The sequence below is a fragment of the Cylas formicarius genome, unplaced genomic scaffold, assembly GCF_029955315.1.
Source record: "Cylas formicarius isolate icCylForm1 unplaced genomic scaffold, icCylForm1.1 PGA_scaffold_2__14_contigs__length_35257938, whole genome shotgun sequence".
Lineage (NCBI taxonomy): Eukaryota > Metazoa > Arthropoda > Insecta > Coleoptera > Brentidae > Cylas > Cylas formicarius.
Genome location: NW_026844319.1, coordinates 14,488,231 through 14,511,837, shown reverse-complemented (window position 1 = coordinate 14,511,837; position 23,607 = coordinate 14,488,231). Strand labels below are relative to the sequence as shown.

The 23,607-nt window shown below is 35.2% G+C and overlaps 1 protein-coding gene across 1 annotated transcript in view; it reads left to right on the top strand.

Annotated features, from left to right (window-relative positions):
• The first annotated feature begins 376 nt into the window (after window positions 1–376).
• LOC132697680 (potassium voltage-gated channel protein Shaker) overlaps window positions 377–23,607 on the top strand; it is a 293,335-nt gene continuing 270,104 nt past the window's right edge. The window contains exon 1 of the mRNA XM_060663226.1: window positions 377–481. Within this exon, the coding sequence (XP_060519209.1) occupies window positions 399–481 (83 nt within the window). The 5' untranslated portion in view covers window positions 377–398. The remainder of the gene's footprint in view (window positions 482–23,607) is intronic.

Here is a 23,607-nt window from a genome sequence, read left to right as displayed (position 1 = left end):
GATGCTGCGAGAAACGTCCGGGTTTGTCTTTCGTGCGGAAACCGGCAACGCATATTACTTAATAATCTGAATAACGCTCAACATAAGCAACGCAAAAAAGATTCTCTTCCATTTTGATAAGTTCTATAACGAGAAAACGTTCTTGCATAACTATAAGACATAGTTACGTCGTCTATTTAATATAAAACCAACTAAAACACCAAATATTCGTTATCCGACGAGCCGGTTGAGAGACAACGCGAAAGTGTTTTCGATAAAAAGTACTCAGCTCTTAAGGCGGCAGACCTCGCGGGTTTCGCGTCCGTTTTTCGATTGTCGCAAACAGTGACTAATGTGCCGCAACCATGACTATGTGGCAGAGCGGGATGGGCAGCCACGGAGGCAAGAACAACGCCTGGATGAAGCTGATGGGCATCGTCCACAAAGAAAGGAGACACCACGACTCGGGCGGACAGGGCCCAGTTGATCGAGCGCTCAGCCAGTAAGTTGAATGTTTTCAGCCCATACTCGATGAAAGTTAAAATCCATAATGGAAAACAAAATGTTTACTAGGACTTTCTCATATGCTGGGTGTTTAATAAATTCGCGGGAATATTTGAGGCGGTGATTCCTCGTCGTTTTATGAAACAAGTTCTCAAAAATGTCCGTTCGGTTCCCAAGATACTATATGCAATTTTTTTTTAATGACGTTGTTTTTAGTGATAATGCCCTAATTAAAATAAAAATTAAACGGCGGCTTGGGGGGAGGCAAAATTATAAAATTTATTGATAAAAATGTACGTCACTGACTTTGATTTGATTTGAGCGACTAAAACTACTACATTTTCGTCTTTAAAATTTTTCTTATTTTTTGCTTCCCTTACTAGATAAAAAGTTAAAACTTTTTATTATTATTATTATCTTATTGCTTGTGAATTTATAATAATATTTTTCAACAATCCAATAACATGTGCCAACAAGTCGACTAAAATAACTATATCTGTCACACAAAAAAAATACAAAAAGCTCGGATCCAGAAATCCAATCTTCTCCTTATGGATTGGCGCAGTCTGTCAAAACTACCCGGTTCAATTATAATTGAGTTGCACCCAGCAAGATTTCGATTTCTTAGGCCCACTAGATTTTCCACAGTAACCTAAACCAAGGGAGGTAGGTAGCCGTGCAGGAAAAAATCCAGATGGTTTAAATCCGGGGATCGCGCAGAAATGAGGTCCACCTCATCCAGCGATTTCCGTCTCATAGTGTCAAACATTCAGCAGACGTACATTTTAATCAATAAATTTTATAAAAATGCCCCCCGCCCCTCTTAACGCCACTGTTTAATTTTTATTTAGCTGCCAATTTTCGAACAAACTCGTGAGACGATATTTGAATTAACTTAAATAACATTATTTTAAAAAAGTCTTTGGCAACAATGCATTCCCGCGCGTACATTTATGGGAACCTTATTTCAAAAAACAATGCAGAGTAATTTTCGGAACTAACGAACAAAATTCATCGATAGATCCACCAAATCTATAATCATTAAGCCTAAGTTCAATAGGGGTGAGTTGGTAAAATATAATTGATCATTTAACAGGATATTTGATGAATGTTATAGTTGGAATCAAGGTTTTCATTGATGAGTGAATTATGATGTTCTTGTTGTTGCATTTTTATTATTTTTAATTAATTTTCCTAAAGAATTATTAGTTTTAAAACTATTTTCATATTTACTGAAGATTTTTTCACTGGAGTTTCAGAAATATGTTAGAATATTAATTTATATATATGGATGAAGATAATTTTTTTAAATTAGATTTAAAAAGTTACAGCATTAGCAAAACATGTGACTCTGCTTATGTGAAACTCCTAGTAAATATTTTGTTTCCTAAAATAAACCAATACAGCCCAGTAAGACCTACAATCTACTGCAATGTCCACCGACTATTTCAAATTTAGCTACCGCCCATGGAATTTTGAAAACAGGTGGGAATACTACAAATTGGGTTGGGAGCTATGACTATTTTTGTTTCCTTTTTTTTAATCCTAGGTATTTAAAGTTTAGGCTCATAAATTTGGCTGCTTCGCTGTTATAATTTGGGCCCTTACACAGTTTTCATCTAAAGGGAAAGTGCTGTTGAAGTTAATTGCTGCTTAAGAAATAGGGAGAAAATAAAAAAACGAGAAATGTTCAGAAAATGAAGAGAGGAGAAAAAAGTTTTGTCACAAATAAAATTGTACATTTATAATTTTAGAATCAGATTCAGCAAGCCAAGATTCCTAGAACGGTGAAACTTTTTCCCAACCTGATTCGGAAATATTAATAAGGTCATTTTCGTTCCCTTTTCTTTTAAGGCATGTGCCTTAGTTAGGTGGCGTTTCTCGACATTTATACCCAAAATTAGAGCAAATTTTTTAAGTTGAATATGTTGTCATAGTATATTACGGCATATAATGATTGATTAAGATCTTTAACAGGATTTGGTAAAATATTAAATAGTTTCATGGACAAGAAGTTGTTTCTAATCTGAGAATATCAGAATATTGTAAAAAATAATCTTTATTCTTGTGAATTTCGACAGACGATAATATGATAAATTGAAGGGAAAGGTAAAGGTTATATCATTAATTTTATTAAGCATTGCTTGCTTACGATGACCAGTGCCCTCCGTGATATGAATGCCCTTGCCCTGCAAGCTGAAAAGCGGCAACGAACTGCTCATGTTGCACCGCAAAAGAAAGTAGTGTATATAAAAAATAAAATGATAAACATTTGGAACTAATTCTAGTGACAACTTTGGGGAGCATACTTGATATTACACACCCCACTTAAACCCAGTAGATTTACAGTGTCTCCCTCCCATACAATATAATTAGAATCATATTATCATAAAAAAAATTCAAAAATAAAATAATAACAAACTCATTTTTTTAAAGCTTTTACGAAGAACATGAAATATTCGAGGTTATTTGGTCTGTTAGTAAAAAGCATTCAGCTGGCGAGGATGAGATTTCGTGCTCTCTTATCACCCACGACGTATCTGGTTAACTTATTGTTTAGAGAGGCTAGATTCCCCAATGCATTACAAAAGTTATAGTCCCAATTCATAAGGGCATTTGATGTCTAATTACCAGGGTATATGTCTATTGTCGGTTTTCTCAAAAATCTTCGAAAAAGCTTTTATGAAAGATTAGAATCATTTTTGAATAAAGATTATTTTTTAATTGTTCACCAATTTGGTTTTCGGAAAGGCCATTCGACAGAGGAAGGTATAATGTCTTCACAAAAAGTAAAAATAATAATGATGTGATCGATATAAAAATAATTCTCGATAAATTCTATAAGTGCAGGATGCTCGGATAAAATCTGACCTTACTGGTAGAGAGCAAACAACCAATTTAAAAACCAATTTAAAATATAATATCTCTGTTAATTCATCTTATGGTCCAGTTATCAGTGGAGTACTTCAAGGAAGCATACTGGGACCGCTAAAACATTATGCAGTCATTACGTTGCTGCATACGCGGACAATGCGGTCGTCACAACCTTAAATGCTAGTTTAGATATTTTTCCAAACTATCAACCTGTGTGGTAAATAAAATGAAACTTTTTGCAATGAAAATGGACTTGCTTTAAATGAATCAAAAACAGAAATGATGAATTTTATATTGACAAATTTAAATAAGAGTTTTCCTGTTAAATTAAATAATAAAACAGTTAACAAATCAGAGTTTGGAAATATCTGAGGGTTTTGTATTGACGAACACTTTACATGTACTAATCAGGTTGATGCAGTATTTCATGCGTATGTACTTTGGTTCGGTTTTTATTACTTTACTATTATGGCTACGTACAATCCTACTTGTCATATGCCATCGTGTGTTGGGGTAACTGTGTCAGGGGCGGTGAGGTGTTTAGAGCACAACACACATTTTATTTAAGCCATATACATTGCAAAACATTATTCCTTTAACTAAATTTATTGGCATTCCCGTCTCTATATATTTTAGCTTCGATTATGCATATAAAAAATAATGTATCAGATTACTTTGAGTCCAGAAACGGTTAATATGATTTTACGGGTCAGTTAGTCTGGCTAGGGTAGCAAATAGCCCAGTAGTTCTAAAAATTTAACCTCCATAATAAACTTCCCACTCAAGTTAAAAAAATACAAAAATGTAGTGCCTTTAAGTGTTTAAAAATAATTTAGCAGAAAATACCTTTTATGTTATAGATGAATATCTAAATTGTAACGCCTCCGAGTTTACTACTTTAATGTAGTTTTGGGTAAACCAACGTTTAGCATTTTCTACTGAAACACGACTACAGAATTTCAAGACTGGTAAGTCTTTCGTACTAAAAACCAGAGAAGTATCATCTGGATGGTAAAAACTTTTCGAGAGGTGCTAAACAAATTGAAACTATTCTTTTACACTTACGTTAACAGCTTCTAAGAAAAATGCCAATATCTATACTATATAACTAAAATCTATACTCTACAAAACATGAAATTAAATGAAATAATATGATATATCTTTTTAAATCAAGGATTATTCCTATCAAATCTAATCTTTTATAAAATGGCATTTGTCAACCTAGTTTTGGTTTAATTGCGATATGTGCATCGTCCATATAAGAAAAGGGTATAGTCAAGCCGAATGTATATATATTAATCAAACATTGTTTTATATTTTCATCTTTAAAAATATTCTTCCAGAGAATGTTTTTATTTTGCAAAAAAGATTTTAATATATTTTTTAACTTTTTTCGAGGTTTGCCTTACAGTCGCTATTTATTTAAAATAATTTACTTGGGCAGTTTATACCCATATAAGTTTTGATCTTGCTATCCACATTTATCTTGCAAAGGGTAGGTAGGTGGTTAACAGGTTTTTCAAAATAAATAAGAACTAAAAGTCAGATTTTCACGAAATTATATATTTTTACATGACAATTGTTTCGACAACACCATGTCTTCATCAAATGTAATATTTACAAACTACCTGCTACTATATATACCGAAAAATGACCAGAAACCTTAACTAAATTATTGTGAGAATTTAAGCTCAATAAAGGATAGGTATTTAAATCTAATTGATCGTTAAGCAATACATTTGAATGTCTTATTTTGTTAATCTCCATGGCTTCCAATAAATTTAATTTTCTACTTTTTGTGGCTGTATGTAAAATATCAAAATTGTCGTCAAAAATGTGTTTTTTTAGACGTCATACATAACAGCTCAAATCATCCTTATACACAACATAATGGCTGAATTTCACTCTTTTATACACAGACTTCTTAATACGCCACTCACAAGAGAAAATTACAACAAAGAACTTAATATCATTAAACAAATTGCACTGAACAACGGCTACAATCCGTCCATTATAGATAAAATCATTAATAAAAAACAAATCCAGACAACAGTAAACTCTATTTATCCGAAACCTAATACAGAACACGAACAATTTAAAACAATTACATACATAGGAGAACCTAGTGAACAAGTTTCAAAACATTTGTCAAAATGTGGTTTAAAAATAGCTTTCAGAAATAACAACACAATAGGAAAATATTTAAAAAAACAATAAAACGAAAAATCAGGTGTTTACAGGTTGAAATGCGGATCTTGTTCTAAAATTTATTTTGGACAAAAAGGTAGATCCTTGAAGAAACGGATTAACGATCATAAAAGAGCGTTTAAAAACAATAGTCTAGATTGTAATTATGCTACACACTTAAAAACAGAAAAACACATTTTTGACGACAATTTTGATATTTTACATACAGCCATAAAAAGTAGAAAATTAAATTTATTGAAAGCCATTGAGATTAACAAAATGAGACGTTCAAACGTATTGCTTAACGATCAATTAGATTTAAATACCACACAATAACGCCTTTTACCACAAACCGAAACTCAATTTTAGTTTTCATCTTCTCCTGAAGATGCCAACTTGGTTGGTGAAACGCGCGTCGTGTACGTAAATTTGAGTTTCGGTTTGTGGTAAAACGCGTTATTGTGTGTTAGTGCCGAAGGTTCCGGTCAAGAGTTTGATAGATTTAAATACCTTTCCTTTATTGTTTATTGATTATTTAGTTTGTAAATATTATTGTCATGTAAAAATAAATAATTTCGTGAAAATCTGAACTTTTAGTTCTTATTTATTTTGATAAATGGATTTTCATCAAGTAAAAGTCACCTCAGTTCAATTTTAATAGGTTTTTATTTCTAATGCTTTGCGTTTCGCATCTCATAATGATATTTTTGTTATGCTTTTTTGTGAACATTATCAAAGAATAAAGACAAGGAAAAGTTGCGATGCAATATTTTTAAAAATATTCTTTACAAGAGTCTGAGCTGCCTACGGCGATCATTGATCTGATGACTTTTTTTATGCAAAATAAATATTTTTCCAGAATCTCTTGAGCTTACGCAGAACACTAGGAGGCACAAGTCCCAAATATATTAATTTTCAAATATCTGTATAGAGTCGGTCTGTTATATTTTTTAATAGATTGATAATTTGCCTGCTAGATAATCAACATGAATAGTCCATGTGAGTTTTCCCGGTATTCATTTGTTCGATTTTTGAGGCAAATTTCATTGCCATTATTTTTATGGTTGATCGCTATAATGGAATCGTCAGCAAATGACACAAATTTACATATCAAAATTAAAAAAGTGGTATTTTTAACAATGATAATCATAATAATAACGTTGACTTACTCCTTTACACATACATGGTTTATAGATAGTTTTTGTCAGATATAGCTAGACGACAACGTGGAATTTTTATTCTTATTATCACTGACCTTGTCTGGTGATCATGTATATCAGACTATAGAGTTAACAAATCTCTCTTCCTATGAACCTCCAGCATGTGATAAGTAAATAAGTAAAGAGAATAGGAACTGTCATTATCTTAAAAGAGGGAAAAAGCGGCTGGCAGTGTACCTTGTCGCCGACTCGGGCCATGCCTCTTTTTTGAAGGCACACCATATTTGATTGGGACACTATCAATGGGAAACAAAATCGAAGGCCCTGGACACTGTAAGAACAGTGTCCGACCCACTCTCCAAGCCCCAACTATGCTCTGCTCAATATTTAAAACTGCCTCAGTAATGCACCCGCCGGAACTGAAGCCAGGGACTCCATTACCTTAGAAAAGGCCACCATAATAGATATAGGACTATAGTTCTTCAGCTGCTCTGGATCTCCTTTCTTAAAGAGGGGGATGTCTTAGAAAATTTAAGACAATATTATATCATCAACAATATACACCATCTGTGAAGCAGCATTATAAGTTCTGTGCAAGGAGTTCCCAATATATTGAGAGTTTCCTTTCTGGATTTTTTTGATGGTATTTTAGGCAGGTAATTAGTTTGATGTTTTGATGAATCTGGTAATGATTTCATTATGTTTTACAGCGAAAACACATTAAAATCATCTGGTTTTAAGTTGTTATTTATTGGATTCGTTATTCTGTGTTTTTTTTTCAGCGTTAATTTCCAGTAATCTTTGGATTTATTTTTCGAGTTTCTTAGAAACTGTAGGAACTCCTTTTGCAGTAGAGATTTAACGATTTATATAGCTCCCAAAGATAAAGATCATTTTTTTTGTATTACATATTATTTTTATCATCTCTTTTGTGTTTTTATACGAAACGCGGTTATTTTCTAATGGAAATGGTTCAAGATCTTGGCAAGATAAGTCTGTAAAAAGTATCAACAGGAAAAGGGGAAGTGGCATGGGAAAACAGTTCATTATCTTTCAACATTTAGACAGGCACCTATGATGTTATACTGGTATTACATACTTCCATCCCGGGCGTTGTCATATTTTACATGATAGCCTCGTGTAGTCGACGCGAAATGATCGTCGTTCGATGAATACAAACTAAAAATAAAAGAGCGGAATTTACGGTACAAAACGTTTATCGAACATATTACATACACATCGTAAGCGTTAGATCGTGACTTGACGTCCCTTTGTGTTCGAGGGTGTGTGTGTGTGTGTGTGTGTGTGAGCGCGTACCGTAGTTAAGCAAATGAGGACTGATATAATCCCGGGCCTATCGTTTTCGAGAAACGCTCCGTGCGGGGAATTCGCCTTTAGAGGCGCTTAAACGCCCTCCAGTTCCGAGGTTGATGTAAAAACTTGGATTTTAAGTGAGGATTTAATTAATACATCCCCCAGACACGCACTAAGCATCCTTTCGGGGCTGTACATATCCTGTCGACTGCGATACTTGCCGCCTGTAAATACCAATAAATCAATACTATAGGTAGTTTCTTAATTTGCAATGACAGGAATCATTAAACTTACATTTCAGTCTCAGAGTTTGGATAGATTATTATTCTAAGATGAGGTAAATAAAAACTTATTAGGAGTAAAAATAATATGATAATAGATAAATTGTAATAAATATTATTATTTGAAAAAAAATTGCAATTTACAATACAATTTAGAAATGTTATTCTTCACGTTCCGAGTAGTCGGATGAACTATAGTTGGAGTCCAGAGAAATAATACATTCTTTTTTCTATTTCGCTTACATATTCCACGTACTGACTTCATTTTTCACAATTCATCGTCTTTATTACCTCTTGCAGGAGGGTTTCAACGTTCCTCATTTTAAAAGTGCTGTTTTACTTTTAATTCTATTCATAGCGGTATGGCGAAAGGCCAAGACCGTTATATTTCCTTTATTCAACAAATCTTTCTAAAATTTCTAATTCAAAATTACTAAATCTCATTTTTTTTCCAAAAAGAAGTGGGTATTTTTTAGATTTTCTTGAGTGGTAACTGGTATTACCTTGGGGTGAGAATTTCTTTTTAAAAATAACTTTTTCCGAATTGCACTTTTGGTTTCCTCCTCGCTATTTGTTATGATGAATTACTCCATTTCCTCACTCGAACCTATGTCGACCCTATAGTCTAAATAATTTTTTGCAGATTTATATAATATAACAATATAGTATTCTATACCATTAGGTATTAAAAAAATATAATTGAGCCAAATACAGTGTGTCCAATATAAGTATGGAATAGCATGAGAATAACGGAAACCATGGGGTAGGTTAAATTCGGAAAGTTTTAAAGAATTTAATAGTTTTCGAGATACAAAAGTTTTCTTATAAGCGCCATATTGAATATCTTCATTATTTGAGTGTAAAAAATGTTTTTAAATGATGAATTTATCATCATTCTTAGAGGCGCAAAGCAAAATTTGATTTTTATTTAGACCCTGATCGCTCTCAACAGACATTTGGAAATAAAATGAGAGTCCATTGACCGCAGACCATACATTAGTATTGCTAACCCAAAATTGAAAAGTCAGCAACGTAAAAAAATTGTCACAGTATTTATTTACTTACTTTACTTAATAATTTTGAAGAATGGTCGATCACCTAACTCCTCCGGAATTTTACACCAAAACTATGTGTACCCACAGAGGAAGAATTATGTCAGCTAGTTTTAGAAGCATTTCAAATAAAGAACTTAACCAGGTGGTGAGTTCTACAGTTAGACGATGTTGTATGCTTATAAAATAACGACCATTCGTTTGAATATCTTTTGTAACTGAGACAATAAATATTACTATGAACAATATTAATTAATCAATAATATATATTAATTATTGATTCACATTTCGTATATTTCAATTATTATTTATTTATTTATTCTAATGTAATCATTAAATAATTCCAAGTGATTCCAGTGCACTCAGTAAGTAAAGTTTTTACTTGGAATTTTTGATGTTATTCACTTTTCAATTTTGAATAAATAATAAATTTAATACTAGTTCAATAATGACAAATATAAGAAATACATCATTTAAAAGAATTTTTTATACTTTACCTAATAATGAAAATATTCAATATGGCGCACATAAGACAATTTAAAAATCTATTGAATGGAAAGAAATCGATTACCTTTATGTTGTCATGTTCTTATAATAATGTACTTATCCCCAGATCATATTTGGCGTATTTCGGGCTTTACAATCAAAAACAGAAGATCTAAATTTTTAAATTTTCCGAAGGCACATTTAAATTTCACATATAATACTTTAACACTGCATATTTTAAGACAAGTTCTTTTCAATGAACCAAAAATATACAGGATGTTCCAAATAAAAAAAACTAATAACTAATAAACTATTAGTTTTAAAAAATACTAGTTTTTATATTTTCGAAAAATACCCCACAACTCTGATATTAGCTCTCGTGTATCTCTTTTAGAAAGGACAGCTTCACTTTAAAAGTTCCGAATTTGACCAACACTGTATATTATTGGTTTTTTTTTCAACAGCGAACGTCACAGGCGTAGCGAAGATTGGAGTTACCAATTCCCATATCATGAATAGACCAAATTGCGGCTATTCTTTTCGCGAGTGATTTAAAAGCAGACCTGGATTTTGTTCGAAAAGTACGACATAGGGGACCATCCCGGCTAGCCGGATTTTCCATCGAGGAGATTTTATCTCGAAAAACGGCGATTCCGATTTTAAAGAAACCTAAAAATTATTTCTAGCCGCATAACCGTATGAGAATAGCCGAATTTATTTTACCAGCGGAAACGAGTTATTTTGTTTATAAATTTTCCGGTTTTATAAGAAGAGTTTGTTTAATATCTGCAACTTTTCAAAACGTTTTATAGGTTTCCCGATTCGCCTTTAAGATTTTAACTGCGCTGACGATGTTTTAACGGCTGGGGCAAGAAAAAGTTAAACCATTGCAGTATGGTGCAAAAAAAACAAAGGAATATCTTAAAATTTATTTCAGAAACGTGTTTTTTTCATTGTTTGACATTGATTTCATCACAAAATTCTTTCTTTTTATCAAGTGGCAGTAGTACCACCCACGTTTGAGTGAATTTATGGGCTTTGCATATCGTTATCCATTCTCCAACCAGCAACAAGAAGGAAAAATGGTATTAGGTACCCTTACCATGCAGAAATCAAATTATATCTTGATGTTATAGTTAGCGAGTCGCATACACATTTGGGAAAAAATAAAAGTGTGAATTTGGATTTTATTTTGGGCGTTGTTTGATAGTTAAAAATTACTAATGTACTTAATCACAGTCAGTTTCTGCGTTACATTCTTTGCTTGAAAATATATATTTAAACGAAGCTTTTAAGCATCTTCTATTTATATATTTAATATTTTCTGAACAAAATTTGTAATAATTTATCACAACCAAAGGGGACCAAACCTTTTAAAAATCCCTCTGCCCTTCCAATACCAGTGATTATTAGTGTCTTGCCTTTTACTGACGGCAGCTTAATACCTATTGTCAGGTCTTACGTGAAAGGTTGACGAGAACTGGTTTGTTTTTACCTTGTCACATACTCGACAAACTTTCAGTAATCCACGTCTTATCAAGATAAAGGATTTCAGCCAGCAAACAATTTCATAGCTTACCAATCGGAAAAATCAAGTGATCTAGCGTTAGATGACTTAAAAAGTTAATAGAAGACATCGACGGTTCGTTCAACGTCTCAACAAATTTCATTACGAGAGCGCTAGAAAGGAGAGAAGCTCCAACAACGATGTGTAAATAGATGCAAAATCGTCTTGGGAATAGGACAATAATAGGTACTCTTACAGACGACTATAACGGCCGCAAGGAGGAGATCTTTCCCTTCTGCTATGTTCCTTATTGGTTGACTGCAAAAACTGTTTATTGGAGGCTTCTACTGCTTAGGATAGGCGGACGACTTAGTGTTTGCAGTACGAAGAAAATATAGTTCAGTCTGTCAAAGAAAAGCCAAGAGGCTATAAAAATCGTGGGAAACTGGTTCCAAAATGAGCAGCTAACCGTTAATCCGAAGAAGATGCCAGTTATTCCATTGACTAACAGGCGAGTCCTTACAGGACTGGTAGGAAAGTGAAGCTACACTTTTCCAAGAAAGCAAAGTATTCAGAAGTCACATTTAACTAAAAACTTATTTGGAAAGCATCACACTCAGGAAAACTGGACAATGGTACTAGCAGAAGCATGTGTGAAAAGAACTGAGGGTTAATCCCATAAATCACACTTTGGCTTTATCTAACAAAACAAGAACCATGTAGATCGAGGCGACATGGCATCTGAGTCTGTGCATTCCTGCAGCCATGAACACAATCCCCGATGCAGCGCTGGAGGTCTTACTAAATTTTCCACCAATACATTAATGGGCATAGCATAAAACATGAAAAACTCAACTGGAAAATAGAGGCAGACCAATTCATAAAGCTGCCTGTGGACAGCACAACACATAAGTATTACTTTGTTAAAAATTACAAGAACCCAGAGAGTACAGAGAATATCCAAAAAATACAAAAGAATGTCCCACCAATAAGGGTATATTTTAATACACGGAAGACTCAAGAACTCATGGGATATATCAAAATGAAGTTTCTTGTCTAATCTTAGCCAGAGTGTGTATTATTTTAAATAATTAACTTTACTTTGCTTCGAATTGCACTTTTGGTGTCTGATCAAGTATTTTTACTAATCTCTTGTAAAATTTGATTTGGTCTGCTGTCTTTCTCACCAGCAATAATTTAAAAACGTTGAACTCCGGTCATTAGGAAACATCGGTCGCCAGCTTCTTGTACAGTAAAATTCGTATTTTATGAAATGATGTACATTTCAAAAAATTTCGTTTTCTCTCACTTATAGTTGAGAATTATTGATCAAAAATAATTTTATTGCGCAGAGTTTACCTACGCCTATGACCGGCTCCGAAACTGAACTGAACTGGACGGAATTCCTTATTTAATTACTCTACAGTTTTCTGAAGTAGCCCATAAAACTTTATTATACACGTTTGATATAATAGTGATATATTTCTGCCCTGAACGACAAGTTTAACGATGTCTCTTTACATTTAAAATATGCAATGGTGTATTATGCAACAAGTGTGATGTGGGATAAATGCCACTTTAGTCACGAAAGCAGCCGAGCGAGTGACTGAAGAAGTTTACAGTTTTTCTACGACCATAGGTATTTGGGTCCATTTTTGCAAAAGGTCACGAATACATTCACTAAATGACGACCAGAACTGACAAATGTTAAAATGGCATTGTGTAAAATCTAACGAAAACATCCGGTAGCTTGTAAATTCATGACCAAACCGGAAACCTGGGTTTCATTCATTCTTATTGGTTGATTTGGTATTTGCCACTTGATAGTCTATCCGACACATGCGTATATGGCAGTAAATGTCCAAATTGTGCTTGTTTGAGGGTAGAGACCTACGGTTCAATGCGACGGATGTCGTGACGAGAATCACCTTAGGTGTGTTGGACTCTGTTGGATATATGGGCGATATTGAAAATCTACCAAAGCTCATTAAAATTGAGTTCGGAATAAATGAAGAGCAGGCGAATATTCCGAATGAACAAAATGACAAAATACTACCTTGCGGCATCCGTCTGCGCAAGTTTAATCTTGCAGAATATTCATTATTTAAGACAACACAGTGTGTACGATTAGACAGAAATGAATGTACCATGTCACTAAAACCAGCATGAAAAAGGATTGAATGGCTATGAGTATCAAAGGCCTTGTTAAAATCTAATAACATCAGTATGGTTGTTTTATTTTCATCTCGAGTTCTGATTATATCACCTGTGACATGAGAAGGTGCTGTTTCCCAACTATAACCTTTTCTGAAATCGGATTGAGTGCGTGGTAAAATATTATGCACAATAAGAAGCTTGACAGTATACTAACTAATAGATCGTAAGTGGGAAACATCAGAGGGAAGAACTATAGCCTGTTTCCAAAATGTGGAAAAGTAATACTGGAAGCGATATGGGACAGCAAAACTCTAATCAAGCTGTGTTAATTTTATGAGAGCCGTCAGCTTTTGTTTTAATTTGTTAATAGTACAAACGGCATTTGACTCAGGAGTTTATTTGGTACGAACAGAGCGAGTGCTTAAGAAACGAGTGACTTAAAAAATTTACCGAACGTGTTGCATAGTACACTTTTTTTAAAATCCCGGAAATGTCCGAAGTGGCTCGAATTCGTGGGAAACGAAACTGACGTGGTAAAGTGACGCGTTTCTTTATTGCTTGTATTAATTACAATGTGATTCAAGTTTCTTGGAACTTTTAAAAGCTTTATTTCTTTCGCGACGCATGCACTGCTTTCAATCCAGACAGAAGTAATAATTTGGTGCCTTTTATCCATGGCAGCTTATGAGAAACAGTCATCGTCAGGTTGCGGGATGTTTAAGATCAATTTGAACGAAGCACGTACCGTCTTGACAGGCTCGGCTTGTAATATTGGGAACTGTAGCAAAGAAAATCACGGTTAGTTAGCATGTGCTAGTAAAACGCCAAGATGAGACAAGTACGACTTTAAAATCTGTTTTAATAGAACTATCGTTTACTAAAGTTATAATGATGGATAACAAGTTTAATTGCTGGAATTCACTGGTGGCAATGAGGTTTACAATCGAAATTTGTAAAATATTTAACATTAACTCCGCTAAAATAAAAATTTAAATCAATGGTTATGTTACCTTGTTCCGGAATCAGCAGTGCCCCAAAGAAAGGGTAGCTATCGAAATCCGGCTTCGGTTCTGATAGTACCTAAAATGTAAACAAGCGTGAATCAGGTTAAGAATTTCTAAGCAAAAGCATTCTCGCGCAAACTTAAGGAAAACGACTTACCTGTTTCGTTATGCCGCGTCAAACCAACCCACCTGATTCGGTATTTTACTACACTAAAACAATCATTTTTCATACAAGAAAACATTTCGATCGATAGCGAGTCACACGTTAATCAATAACAATCAATTCATTCGGATCACATTAGTTGTCTATAATCACCAGGGAACGTTAAAACGGTTAGAAGCTTTTACTTGACAGATATAATCTTTGTGTGTTTTTTTGTTCTTTATTAAAATGGAAATCTTACCGGACAATCGCTCATTGTTTTTAAAAAGCTAATGCAGATATAACCCATGTTTTTAAGTTGATTCAGCTTAGCATCACGTTTTGAAGAGGGATGTCACTAAGAATCTGGTAAACTCGTTATACAAATCGACACTTTCAATGTGCTCTCACAAATATGAGTTTGATCGCACAACCACCAACGCGCATTTTCGTGGCAATGCGTTGAGGGTGAAGCTTACACCGCCGCCGCTGGCATCGGTGACCATCAGTAGATGGCTGTCGAGGGTCGCAGGCACCACTGAAACAGCAGCAAGACGTATTCATATGTGCGTAATTTAATATTAACCTAAGCTAATTGCGCTGATTTGTTCTACTCTGTATATTGCGCTATTACTACTCAGCTGGCTGATGTAATGATCGAGCGATAATTTCGTTTTTCTTCTCCCTGATTCAGTTTAGTTTGTTAACTAGCTTTTTTATGTTAATTTTAATAGACGCTTACTTTTAATCTAAACTTTTTTTTTGAGCTACACTCTTCCTTTCCCGCTTAATGATTGCACCCAAAACTCGTGTAAGCAATTTATCACTATTTAAGGGGGTTACGTCTTGTTCTAAGTTTTACTCATCCCCTCACCAATTGGGTGGCCGGGGCAAAAACAGTACTTATCTCAGAGAAGTGAAGTTATTTTCTTGGTTATTTTTGTTTTCCTGTCCTGAAGTAAATAATTTTCAAAAAAAAAAACTCGTGTCTGGTATGCAGTACCATGGCGTGAGTTCTAGAGGTTGACGTTTCATTCCGATGTACTCCACCGACATAAACTCACAAAAATAGCAGCCCCGCGTAATTTATAACCAAACAAAAACAACTTTATGGGCCGCAGCCCAAGTTACTTAACTTATAAATACCGCGAATAAAGCATTCGCAACAGCTCTTCGCCGAAAACGGGCGAATACAAAAGACGGCGGCGTGGCAGACAGAATGCGGATACCCGCAGCCTTGTGAATTCTTTATTTGGTAACCAAGCAACCGGTCGTCGGGCCTTTTAAGGAGCATCCACACTTGCACTGCTGTATAATAAAGTTATATAACATGTTGCATATTTAGCAAATCTTCGCTGCTATATAACTTGCTAGAGAGCACTTATTATTCAAAAAAAACAAGATTGCCTATATGAGATTTAAGCCATTACGACCATCTCTGTTTCTCCAAATTGTGCTTCCATTGCATTTGCTTATCAAATGTCTTCAAACCTATGTCACAGATGTCGAATCCTCTCTTCAGCGAAGCCGTCATACAGATTCTTTGCTAAACTCTAGTAAACGTAGTATTTTTAACAACCGTTCAGCTTTCATGGGCTCTCAGGCTGCAGATATCTTTGGGGAGTATGTCGCCACAGTTTATGTCAATAATTCCATTGATATGCCAGATTAGCTCTTATTGTGTCCGCACAACGTGTCTAAGTCCATAATCCCTATTTCATATATTTGTTCAGATATTAACCCTGCTAAAGGGACTGGATCAGATAAGGTTCAACTTCTCCTCAAAAACTGTTGCTTTATATTATCTAGACCTCTGCATATTATCTTTAACAAGTCACTTCAGGAGGGCATATTTCCTGGAGAATGGAAGTCAAATTTTGTAGAACTAATAGATAGTTTGGGGATTGTGTACTCAATGCTAATGCTAAAATGCTAAATATTCTAAAAATTGGTCACAAAATGTTTGCCTTCGTATCTATGATCTTCTTGCTTACCTGGATATGCTGATAGACAACATGGAGGCCTGAATATATAAAGACAGGGTTGCTGATTGAGAAACCCGCGATCCTGGATGAACAATTTCAAATATTCTGAAATCTTCGTCTCATAGGGCATTCCCCAGGGCACTCACCTAGGCGTCTAATATTTAATATTTTTATCAATGAAATTAATGTTTAAAGAATAGTTTTTTCTTCATTTTGCTGATGATCTAAGACTGATCTGAAGAATAACCACTCAAAATGACTATCTAGCATTCCAGGAAGACCCAACAGGGCACTTCGTATGCTGGGATTTGAACACTGTATTATTCCTATGTCAGATCACATCTAGAATATGCTGCTTCAGCATGGAGTCGCAACTACACCCATCATACACCGCGGATAGAAAGTTTTCAAGTTCTGCCCATACGTGAACTATAAACTACATAACAATCAGGAATTCTACGATACTAATTTCTGCACAGCATTACATTAAACAACTCTCGCTTGTCGAAGGAAACAGAAGGACTTAAAATTAATTCAGTACACTGATCAAATCTACAATCGATTGCCCTTCGTTAACATCGATGATTGGTATACATGTTCCATCCCGAAACACTTGTGCTACAAGAACATTTCACCAGGAGTTCCAAAGAACTAATTATGCAATTGTGCAACGAATTAACCGACTTAAATTTTTTCATGTTCAGTGAGTTGTTTGCGCGACCTGTTAATGATCTATTATTTTAACATCCTAAGATCTGGCCTCTCTATATTGTTATTCATCTCTATTGTATTATTTTATCATAAGTTGTGTAAATGGGCTTGATCCGTCAATATATAAATAGTAAAGATCAAAAGATTGTAATGTCACAAACGTATCCAGACTTGCTAAATTAGTGCGTCATATGCTTCGGTCATTACAATTATTGATATTAAAACAGTTTTTGAAATTCTCCTCGTATTATAATCATCAATTTGGAGAAGCGCATCATCTTTTCTTAGATCTTCAGACACTTTCACAGGCTTACTGTAATACGTACTATTTGCAAGTAATCTTGTTGAATTCTTCAGAGCTTAACTGAAACTGGTTTGATTGCATAGTCGTCAGTCATAATAGTTTATTTACAAGTGGACTGTGTCCGCAACTTTTACAGTCTGATTATACAATAAAACGGGTTAAGTATTTTTATTGTAGTTCTAGTTCTGTTGCTCTGAATCGTTTGGACTGATGTTAGAAGCCTGTGCAGGTTTTTTTAGTTAGTTGGTTCCTGTGGAGGTGACGTCGTGGGTGGTTGTGTCCAGCGATTTAAACCGCGCTGGAGTGGGAACTTTCTCTGGTGTATATTTTCCTCTGGGTCTTACGGTTTCCGATTTTCACTTTGCTATTCTGGAAAAGTACCTACGGTTGGTGACTTTTAGGAGCACCTCCACCAATGAGGTTCCACGATTCACTTAAAGTATGTCTTAGTCTTGAAGGACTTTGGATTGTGTAGAATTTTTGCTTGTTCCCGCGGCGTGGTTGACTGCGTCGATCTAGCAGTGTGCAATGAATTAACAGACACACTCTTGTGTGTGGACTTTGAAGCCTTCCCATGTTCGCATTTGAACATACTTTAATGACCTATGGACCAAGCATGTTTCAAATCATTTGCCACCCAATTTCACACTTTATTATCTAGTAAAGACGAATATTTGTATTTAAGTGAGACAGAAATGTTTTGAGTTTTGTATGAAATGTATGGCTTAATACTATATCAGGAAAATGCTAACCAATACGTGTTGCTTAGTAACAAATTATTTTTACCAAAACTAACCAAATTATTTTTATGATATGGGACTAGACGCAATCCACCGGGTGTATTGTATTTTTGCCAAAAGCTTCAAGCTATGCAATAATATTTTGCTTGAATTGCTTCTCACATTCACAAATTCATCAGGTAATACAGCAGTATCAACTATTTGTAAAATCGTGGGAGTTTCGGTTTGTCAGTAGTAACCTAACAAAAAATATTTTAAATTTGCACAGAAGAAAAATGCATTAAGCCACTTACTATCTAACTTGAAAATATATTTTAATAATAACAACATCTGACAAAACATGACAAAAACTATCAAAAGTCAAAATTTTTTTGTGTAGTACTGGTAGTATGTCCATGGTATATAATAGTTTAAAAAATATCAACCAACGAAACGTGTGCATTGTGCCGCAGGTCCTTAAAGGAAGTTAAAATGCCTACTACAGGCGGCTGATGTCGCTACAGAGCAGGGGTGGCCAACAGGTCGATCGCGTCTGTTCTGTTCTGTCTGTTCTGTTCAGTCGATCGTGGCAAAGCAAAAAATATAAATGCGTAGACCAGACTGCTCCACGTAATCACCTACTGCTGGACGCATCATCCATGCTGTTTCATCTAACATTTCTAGAAGTAGGTATGTAATTGGTAGATCGCACAGGGTCTCGTTAGTGATCAAGAGATATTGGGTCCAATCAAGTTGGCCACCCCTGTTACAGAGGAAGATCTGCGTTTTGTGGTCCTCTTCATATAAATTACACAGCCTCCTAAGTTGTACCTGTTGGGGATGGAACTGGGATGAATGGTTCCCATATTGGTGAAAGGTAAAGACCTGAGTCGCGCTTGAGATTGTTTGGTTGTTTAAAGATTTCTATGGATTCTAGAATTTTTCTTTGGCAGAAGAACTGATTACATGCAAGAAATTTAGTTTGGCCGAACAAGATTTAATATCTGGTTTCATGATTAGGTTCGGCAACTGCCGATGAGTTTATTTGTCGTATACTTAAGGCTCTTAGGATCTTTTAGCCTAGTTGATATTTTTTGAAGAGACACAATGTATTTGTAGCCAAATTTTGTTTTTAATAGATAGAAGACTGGATAAGTGTTAAATCTGGTTTTAACATTATATTTCTTAAACATTTTGGATATGTGGTCGGTAATATATTTAATGTAAGGAACGCTCACAGTGTTGCTGTAATAAGCTAAAAAGGTGCATCTAAATATCTAAACTTCTTAAATTATTGCAAATTTTAATTCTTAAGACAGTGGTACTTAAATTAAGAATGAGGCGAGGCTTCAGAGTTTAGTACAGATGTGAGATACGTCTAGATGGGTAATTGCAGGATGCATCAATTATATTATAATTTATATTACAAAATATACTGAAATTTGTGGATTTATGGATTTACTACCAGTTCATCGAGTTTAACATATTAAGCTTAAGCACGAAGCTTACAAAATAAAATTAGAGAAATGTTAGTTAGAGTCATTTTTTTGTAAACTGGAAGCTTTGTCTAAAACGTGAGTGTGTTCTTATTGAATTCTGGATGCTTCTTTGGCGGCTGTAGAATTTCAGTTTTCGTAATTTTGGCATTGAGAAAATTAAGTTCAATTGTTGGCTCATCAAAGTCATTTCGGTATAGAAATGGAAACCCCTTTAGACGCGTACATACATTGGACTATTTCATTCACATACGCCCGGGGGTTAAGTCGACTAAATGAATATTGCAAAGAGTAATCCTCCAAATAAAAAATGCTTTAAATTCCATTGGCAAACGCAATTATTTATGACCATCTTTTTCATTGACAGCTCATCTTTATGATGAAAAGAATTCGATGCCGTAAATGTATGGTCGGGTTCGAAAACTTTTTTGATGATTTGAATAGTATTAATTTCATAAGAATTAACAACGTAGAGCAAAAAATGTGAAGAGTGACCAGTTCCTATTCTGCGCGGAGCAGTTACATTGTCAGCGTCTCTTTTGATATGGAAAATAAACTGTTAGTTTGTAAAAATTGCTGTTTTAAAGGTTTCTAGTGTTGACAGCATAATAACTTTTTCAAAGTCAGTATCCCAGCTTCTTTTAGTTGGTTGTTACTCTCTCGGTAGTTATCACGCAACTCTGTAGCTCTCTCTATATGACTTTTACAACTACTATTAACATCACAAGTTTCTACCAGATTGTCTTCTGTGTGACGCTAATCATGTAGACCAAACCCAAGGTTTTCTAGCAATACGTCCATCTTTTTAGTCACTAGACGGTACCTTTCATAGGAAATTTTTATATTTGGGTGTTTCGTTAAGAAATTCTGTTTCCGATAGTGTGAGATAGTGGGGTTGTATAACGCAATATGATTATGAATGTCCGGTCCAGAATCACTTCATCGTCTATTTTACTATGCGGTTGCTTCGTGCGTCTTAAGTCAGGAACGGGCACCCCAGAATCGTTAGCATTTCGTAAAACTGTACGTATATTACAATTTTGTTTATTAAAACCGAGAGTTGTCAGAAAAGAGCTTTTCTATGGGGCGGAACTTTAAGAATCATCATCATGCTTGGAAGATACGTTGAGTTGGGTTAGATTTTTTTTTGAGATGCGTCTAATTTTATTATCAATTTTGAGGCACTACGAAATCAACTGTTGAAATGCGTCTTTTTTGATAAGGGAATAAGTTAAACAAATTATCTGGTGTTCTTAAGAGCTTCGATATAAATCGAAAAAATATTGAGATGTCTTTTTGACTTAGGACGGCAGAGTGGTCAGCGTGAGGCTGCTTTTGGGAGGTTATATTGAAGGCTATTTTGCAATTAACGTAGTAAAAGTACGAAAAATTGTAACTAGGCTAAAAGAACGTGAAGGAACCTTAAGACTACGACATATAAATAAATCAGCAGATGCTGAACATAATAATGAAACCTGATATCAAATCTCGTCTAAACTAAAATTCTTGCATGTAATCAATTCTTCAACCAATCAATCGATTTATTTAAGTAATTTGCGGCGCTCCCTTCAGGGGTGCAGTGTTGTTACTGACCTTCTTTAGTGGTACTGGGGGATTGTTCTTCGTCGGTCACTTATTTTTCTTGTATGTAATAGTTTTCCAATCTTTTTTATTGTAAATGCTAGCACCGCGGTTGATTTCATTCAGGTTGTTAATGAATTTTTGTACTAAATGAAAATAGGCGAATCCACAGAAACCTCTAAACAACCCAATAGGTTCCTTCTACGTCAACTTGCTGACGTTTCGCCAATTATTCTGTTATTACTTACTTATATACTTATATTGTTTGAAGCGGCTGAGCTAATGGCGGTTACTGAACACTGTTTCGAATTACTGATTCCCATAATCGTGAAAGGTAAAGACCTGGTTAAGATTGTTTGGTTGGTTATAGATTTCTATAGATTCTCGGATTTTTCGTTGTGTAGAAGAATTGATTACATGCAAGAAATTTAGTTTTATCGAATAAAATTTGATGTCCGGTTTCGAAATTGTGTTCGGCAGCTGATGAGTTTATTTGTCATAGTCCCTCCAATGCATTCTTTGCCACAAATGCATTTTGTCTTTGACGGACCGAAGATTTTGAGAGATTTTTGGAGAAGTGGTAAATCTGGTTTTGATTATATATTTCTTTAGAACTTTTGATATGTGGTCAGTCATGTGTTGAATGTGAGGCAGGGCAACAGTGTTAAGTATGGGGTTGCTTCCCCATACTTAACACTGTGTTGTTTTCTGTAAACAGCATGATCCAATATTAGGACTGATTTTCTATAGATAAGAATATCTACGAATGGGAGATTATTATTAGTTTCCAATTAAATGATAAAACGTATTTTACTGTGCATACAGTTTACATGGCTAAGAATATCTTGAAGGGATTCTTGACAATTTATTTATTTAATCGTGTCTGACTACAACTTGTGACTAGAAATTATTAGATATTTTTCATATATCACTCCAGTGTCTGGCGCATTTCACAGCATTTTCATTGCACGTCCAAAGGTCCCGGATGGTACATGGGGCTTATAGGGATTGACACACTAAAAGGTGCTCCATTGTCTGGGATTCTCCACATTCACACGTCTCTTCCACGTTTCCCCATTTCAGGAGGTTGTTCTTGGTCTCCCCATTTGACACCGGAGTCGGTTGAGGGTTTTCCAGGTACCCCAGTCTAAGTGAGAGCCTGCAGGAAGTTTTTCTTTTATATTCCAGGTTGGGATGTCGTTGATTGCTAGGCGCTGTTCCCATTTTGTCTTCTTGGTAGCAGTTTTAGAGGCTGTGAGGGGCTGTGTAGATTGCATAAAGCCTCGCCTTGATTTCAGTCTGGCAGCTAGCGGCTATGGCTAGGGTTTCCCTACATATTTGCGGTGGTGCAATTCCGGCTAGCATGTAAAGCACGTGTCATGCAGGACAGGGTCCAGTCTATGGGCATGTGATGATCTCTCCCATACGGGGGATGCATACTCGGCTGCGGAGTAGCACAGTGCGAGGGCCGAGGAGCGCAGGACGTTAGGGTCTGCCCCCCATCGAGCATTAGTCAGTTTCCGGAGAATGCCGTTTCTGGTGTTGACTTTGGCCTTGGTTTTATCGATATGCTTTCTGAACGTTAGGGAGCGGTCTAATGTAACACTTAGATAGACTGGGTTTGGGCAGTGTTGCAGTCTGACTGAGTTCCATTCTATTTGTAGTTCCCTTCTCGCCTGTCGGTTATTGAGGTGGAATAGGCATGTCTGCGTTTTCGCTGGATTTGGGCGTAGCTGATTTGATCTGTAATAATCATTCAGTCTTGATAGGGATTCTGTTATCTGCTCCTCTATCTCTGCGATGTTTTTTGATTGGCAGGTGATAGCTACGTCGTCGGCGTATATAAAGCTTCTTGTTGATGGGCCTATTGGTTGGTCATTAGTATAAACACGCTACCTTGAGGAAGGCCATTCTTCTGGTTCCTCCAACGGCTTCTCGTTCCTTTTAACTCTACATAGTATCTTCTGTTAGATAGCATTGTTTTTATCACTTTCGTCAGCTGGTAGTCTCCTGTCATTCTGAAAATTTTTTCCAGTGATATTTTATGGTTTATTTTTTATGGTGTCATATGCCGTCGTTAGATCTATAAAGACGGCGCCCGTTGTTTCCTTTCTCTCAAAGCTGTCCTCAATGTGTTGGGTGAGGCTTAGTACCTGACCAGTAC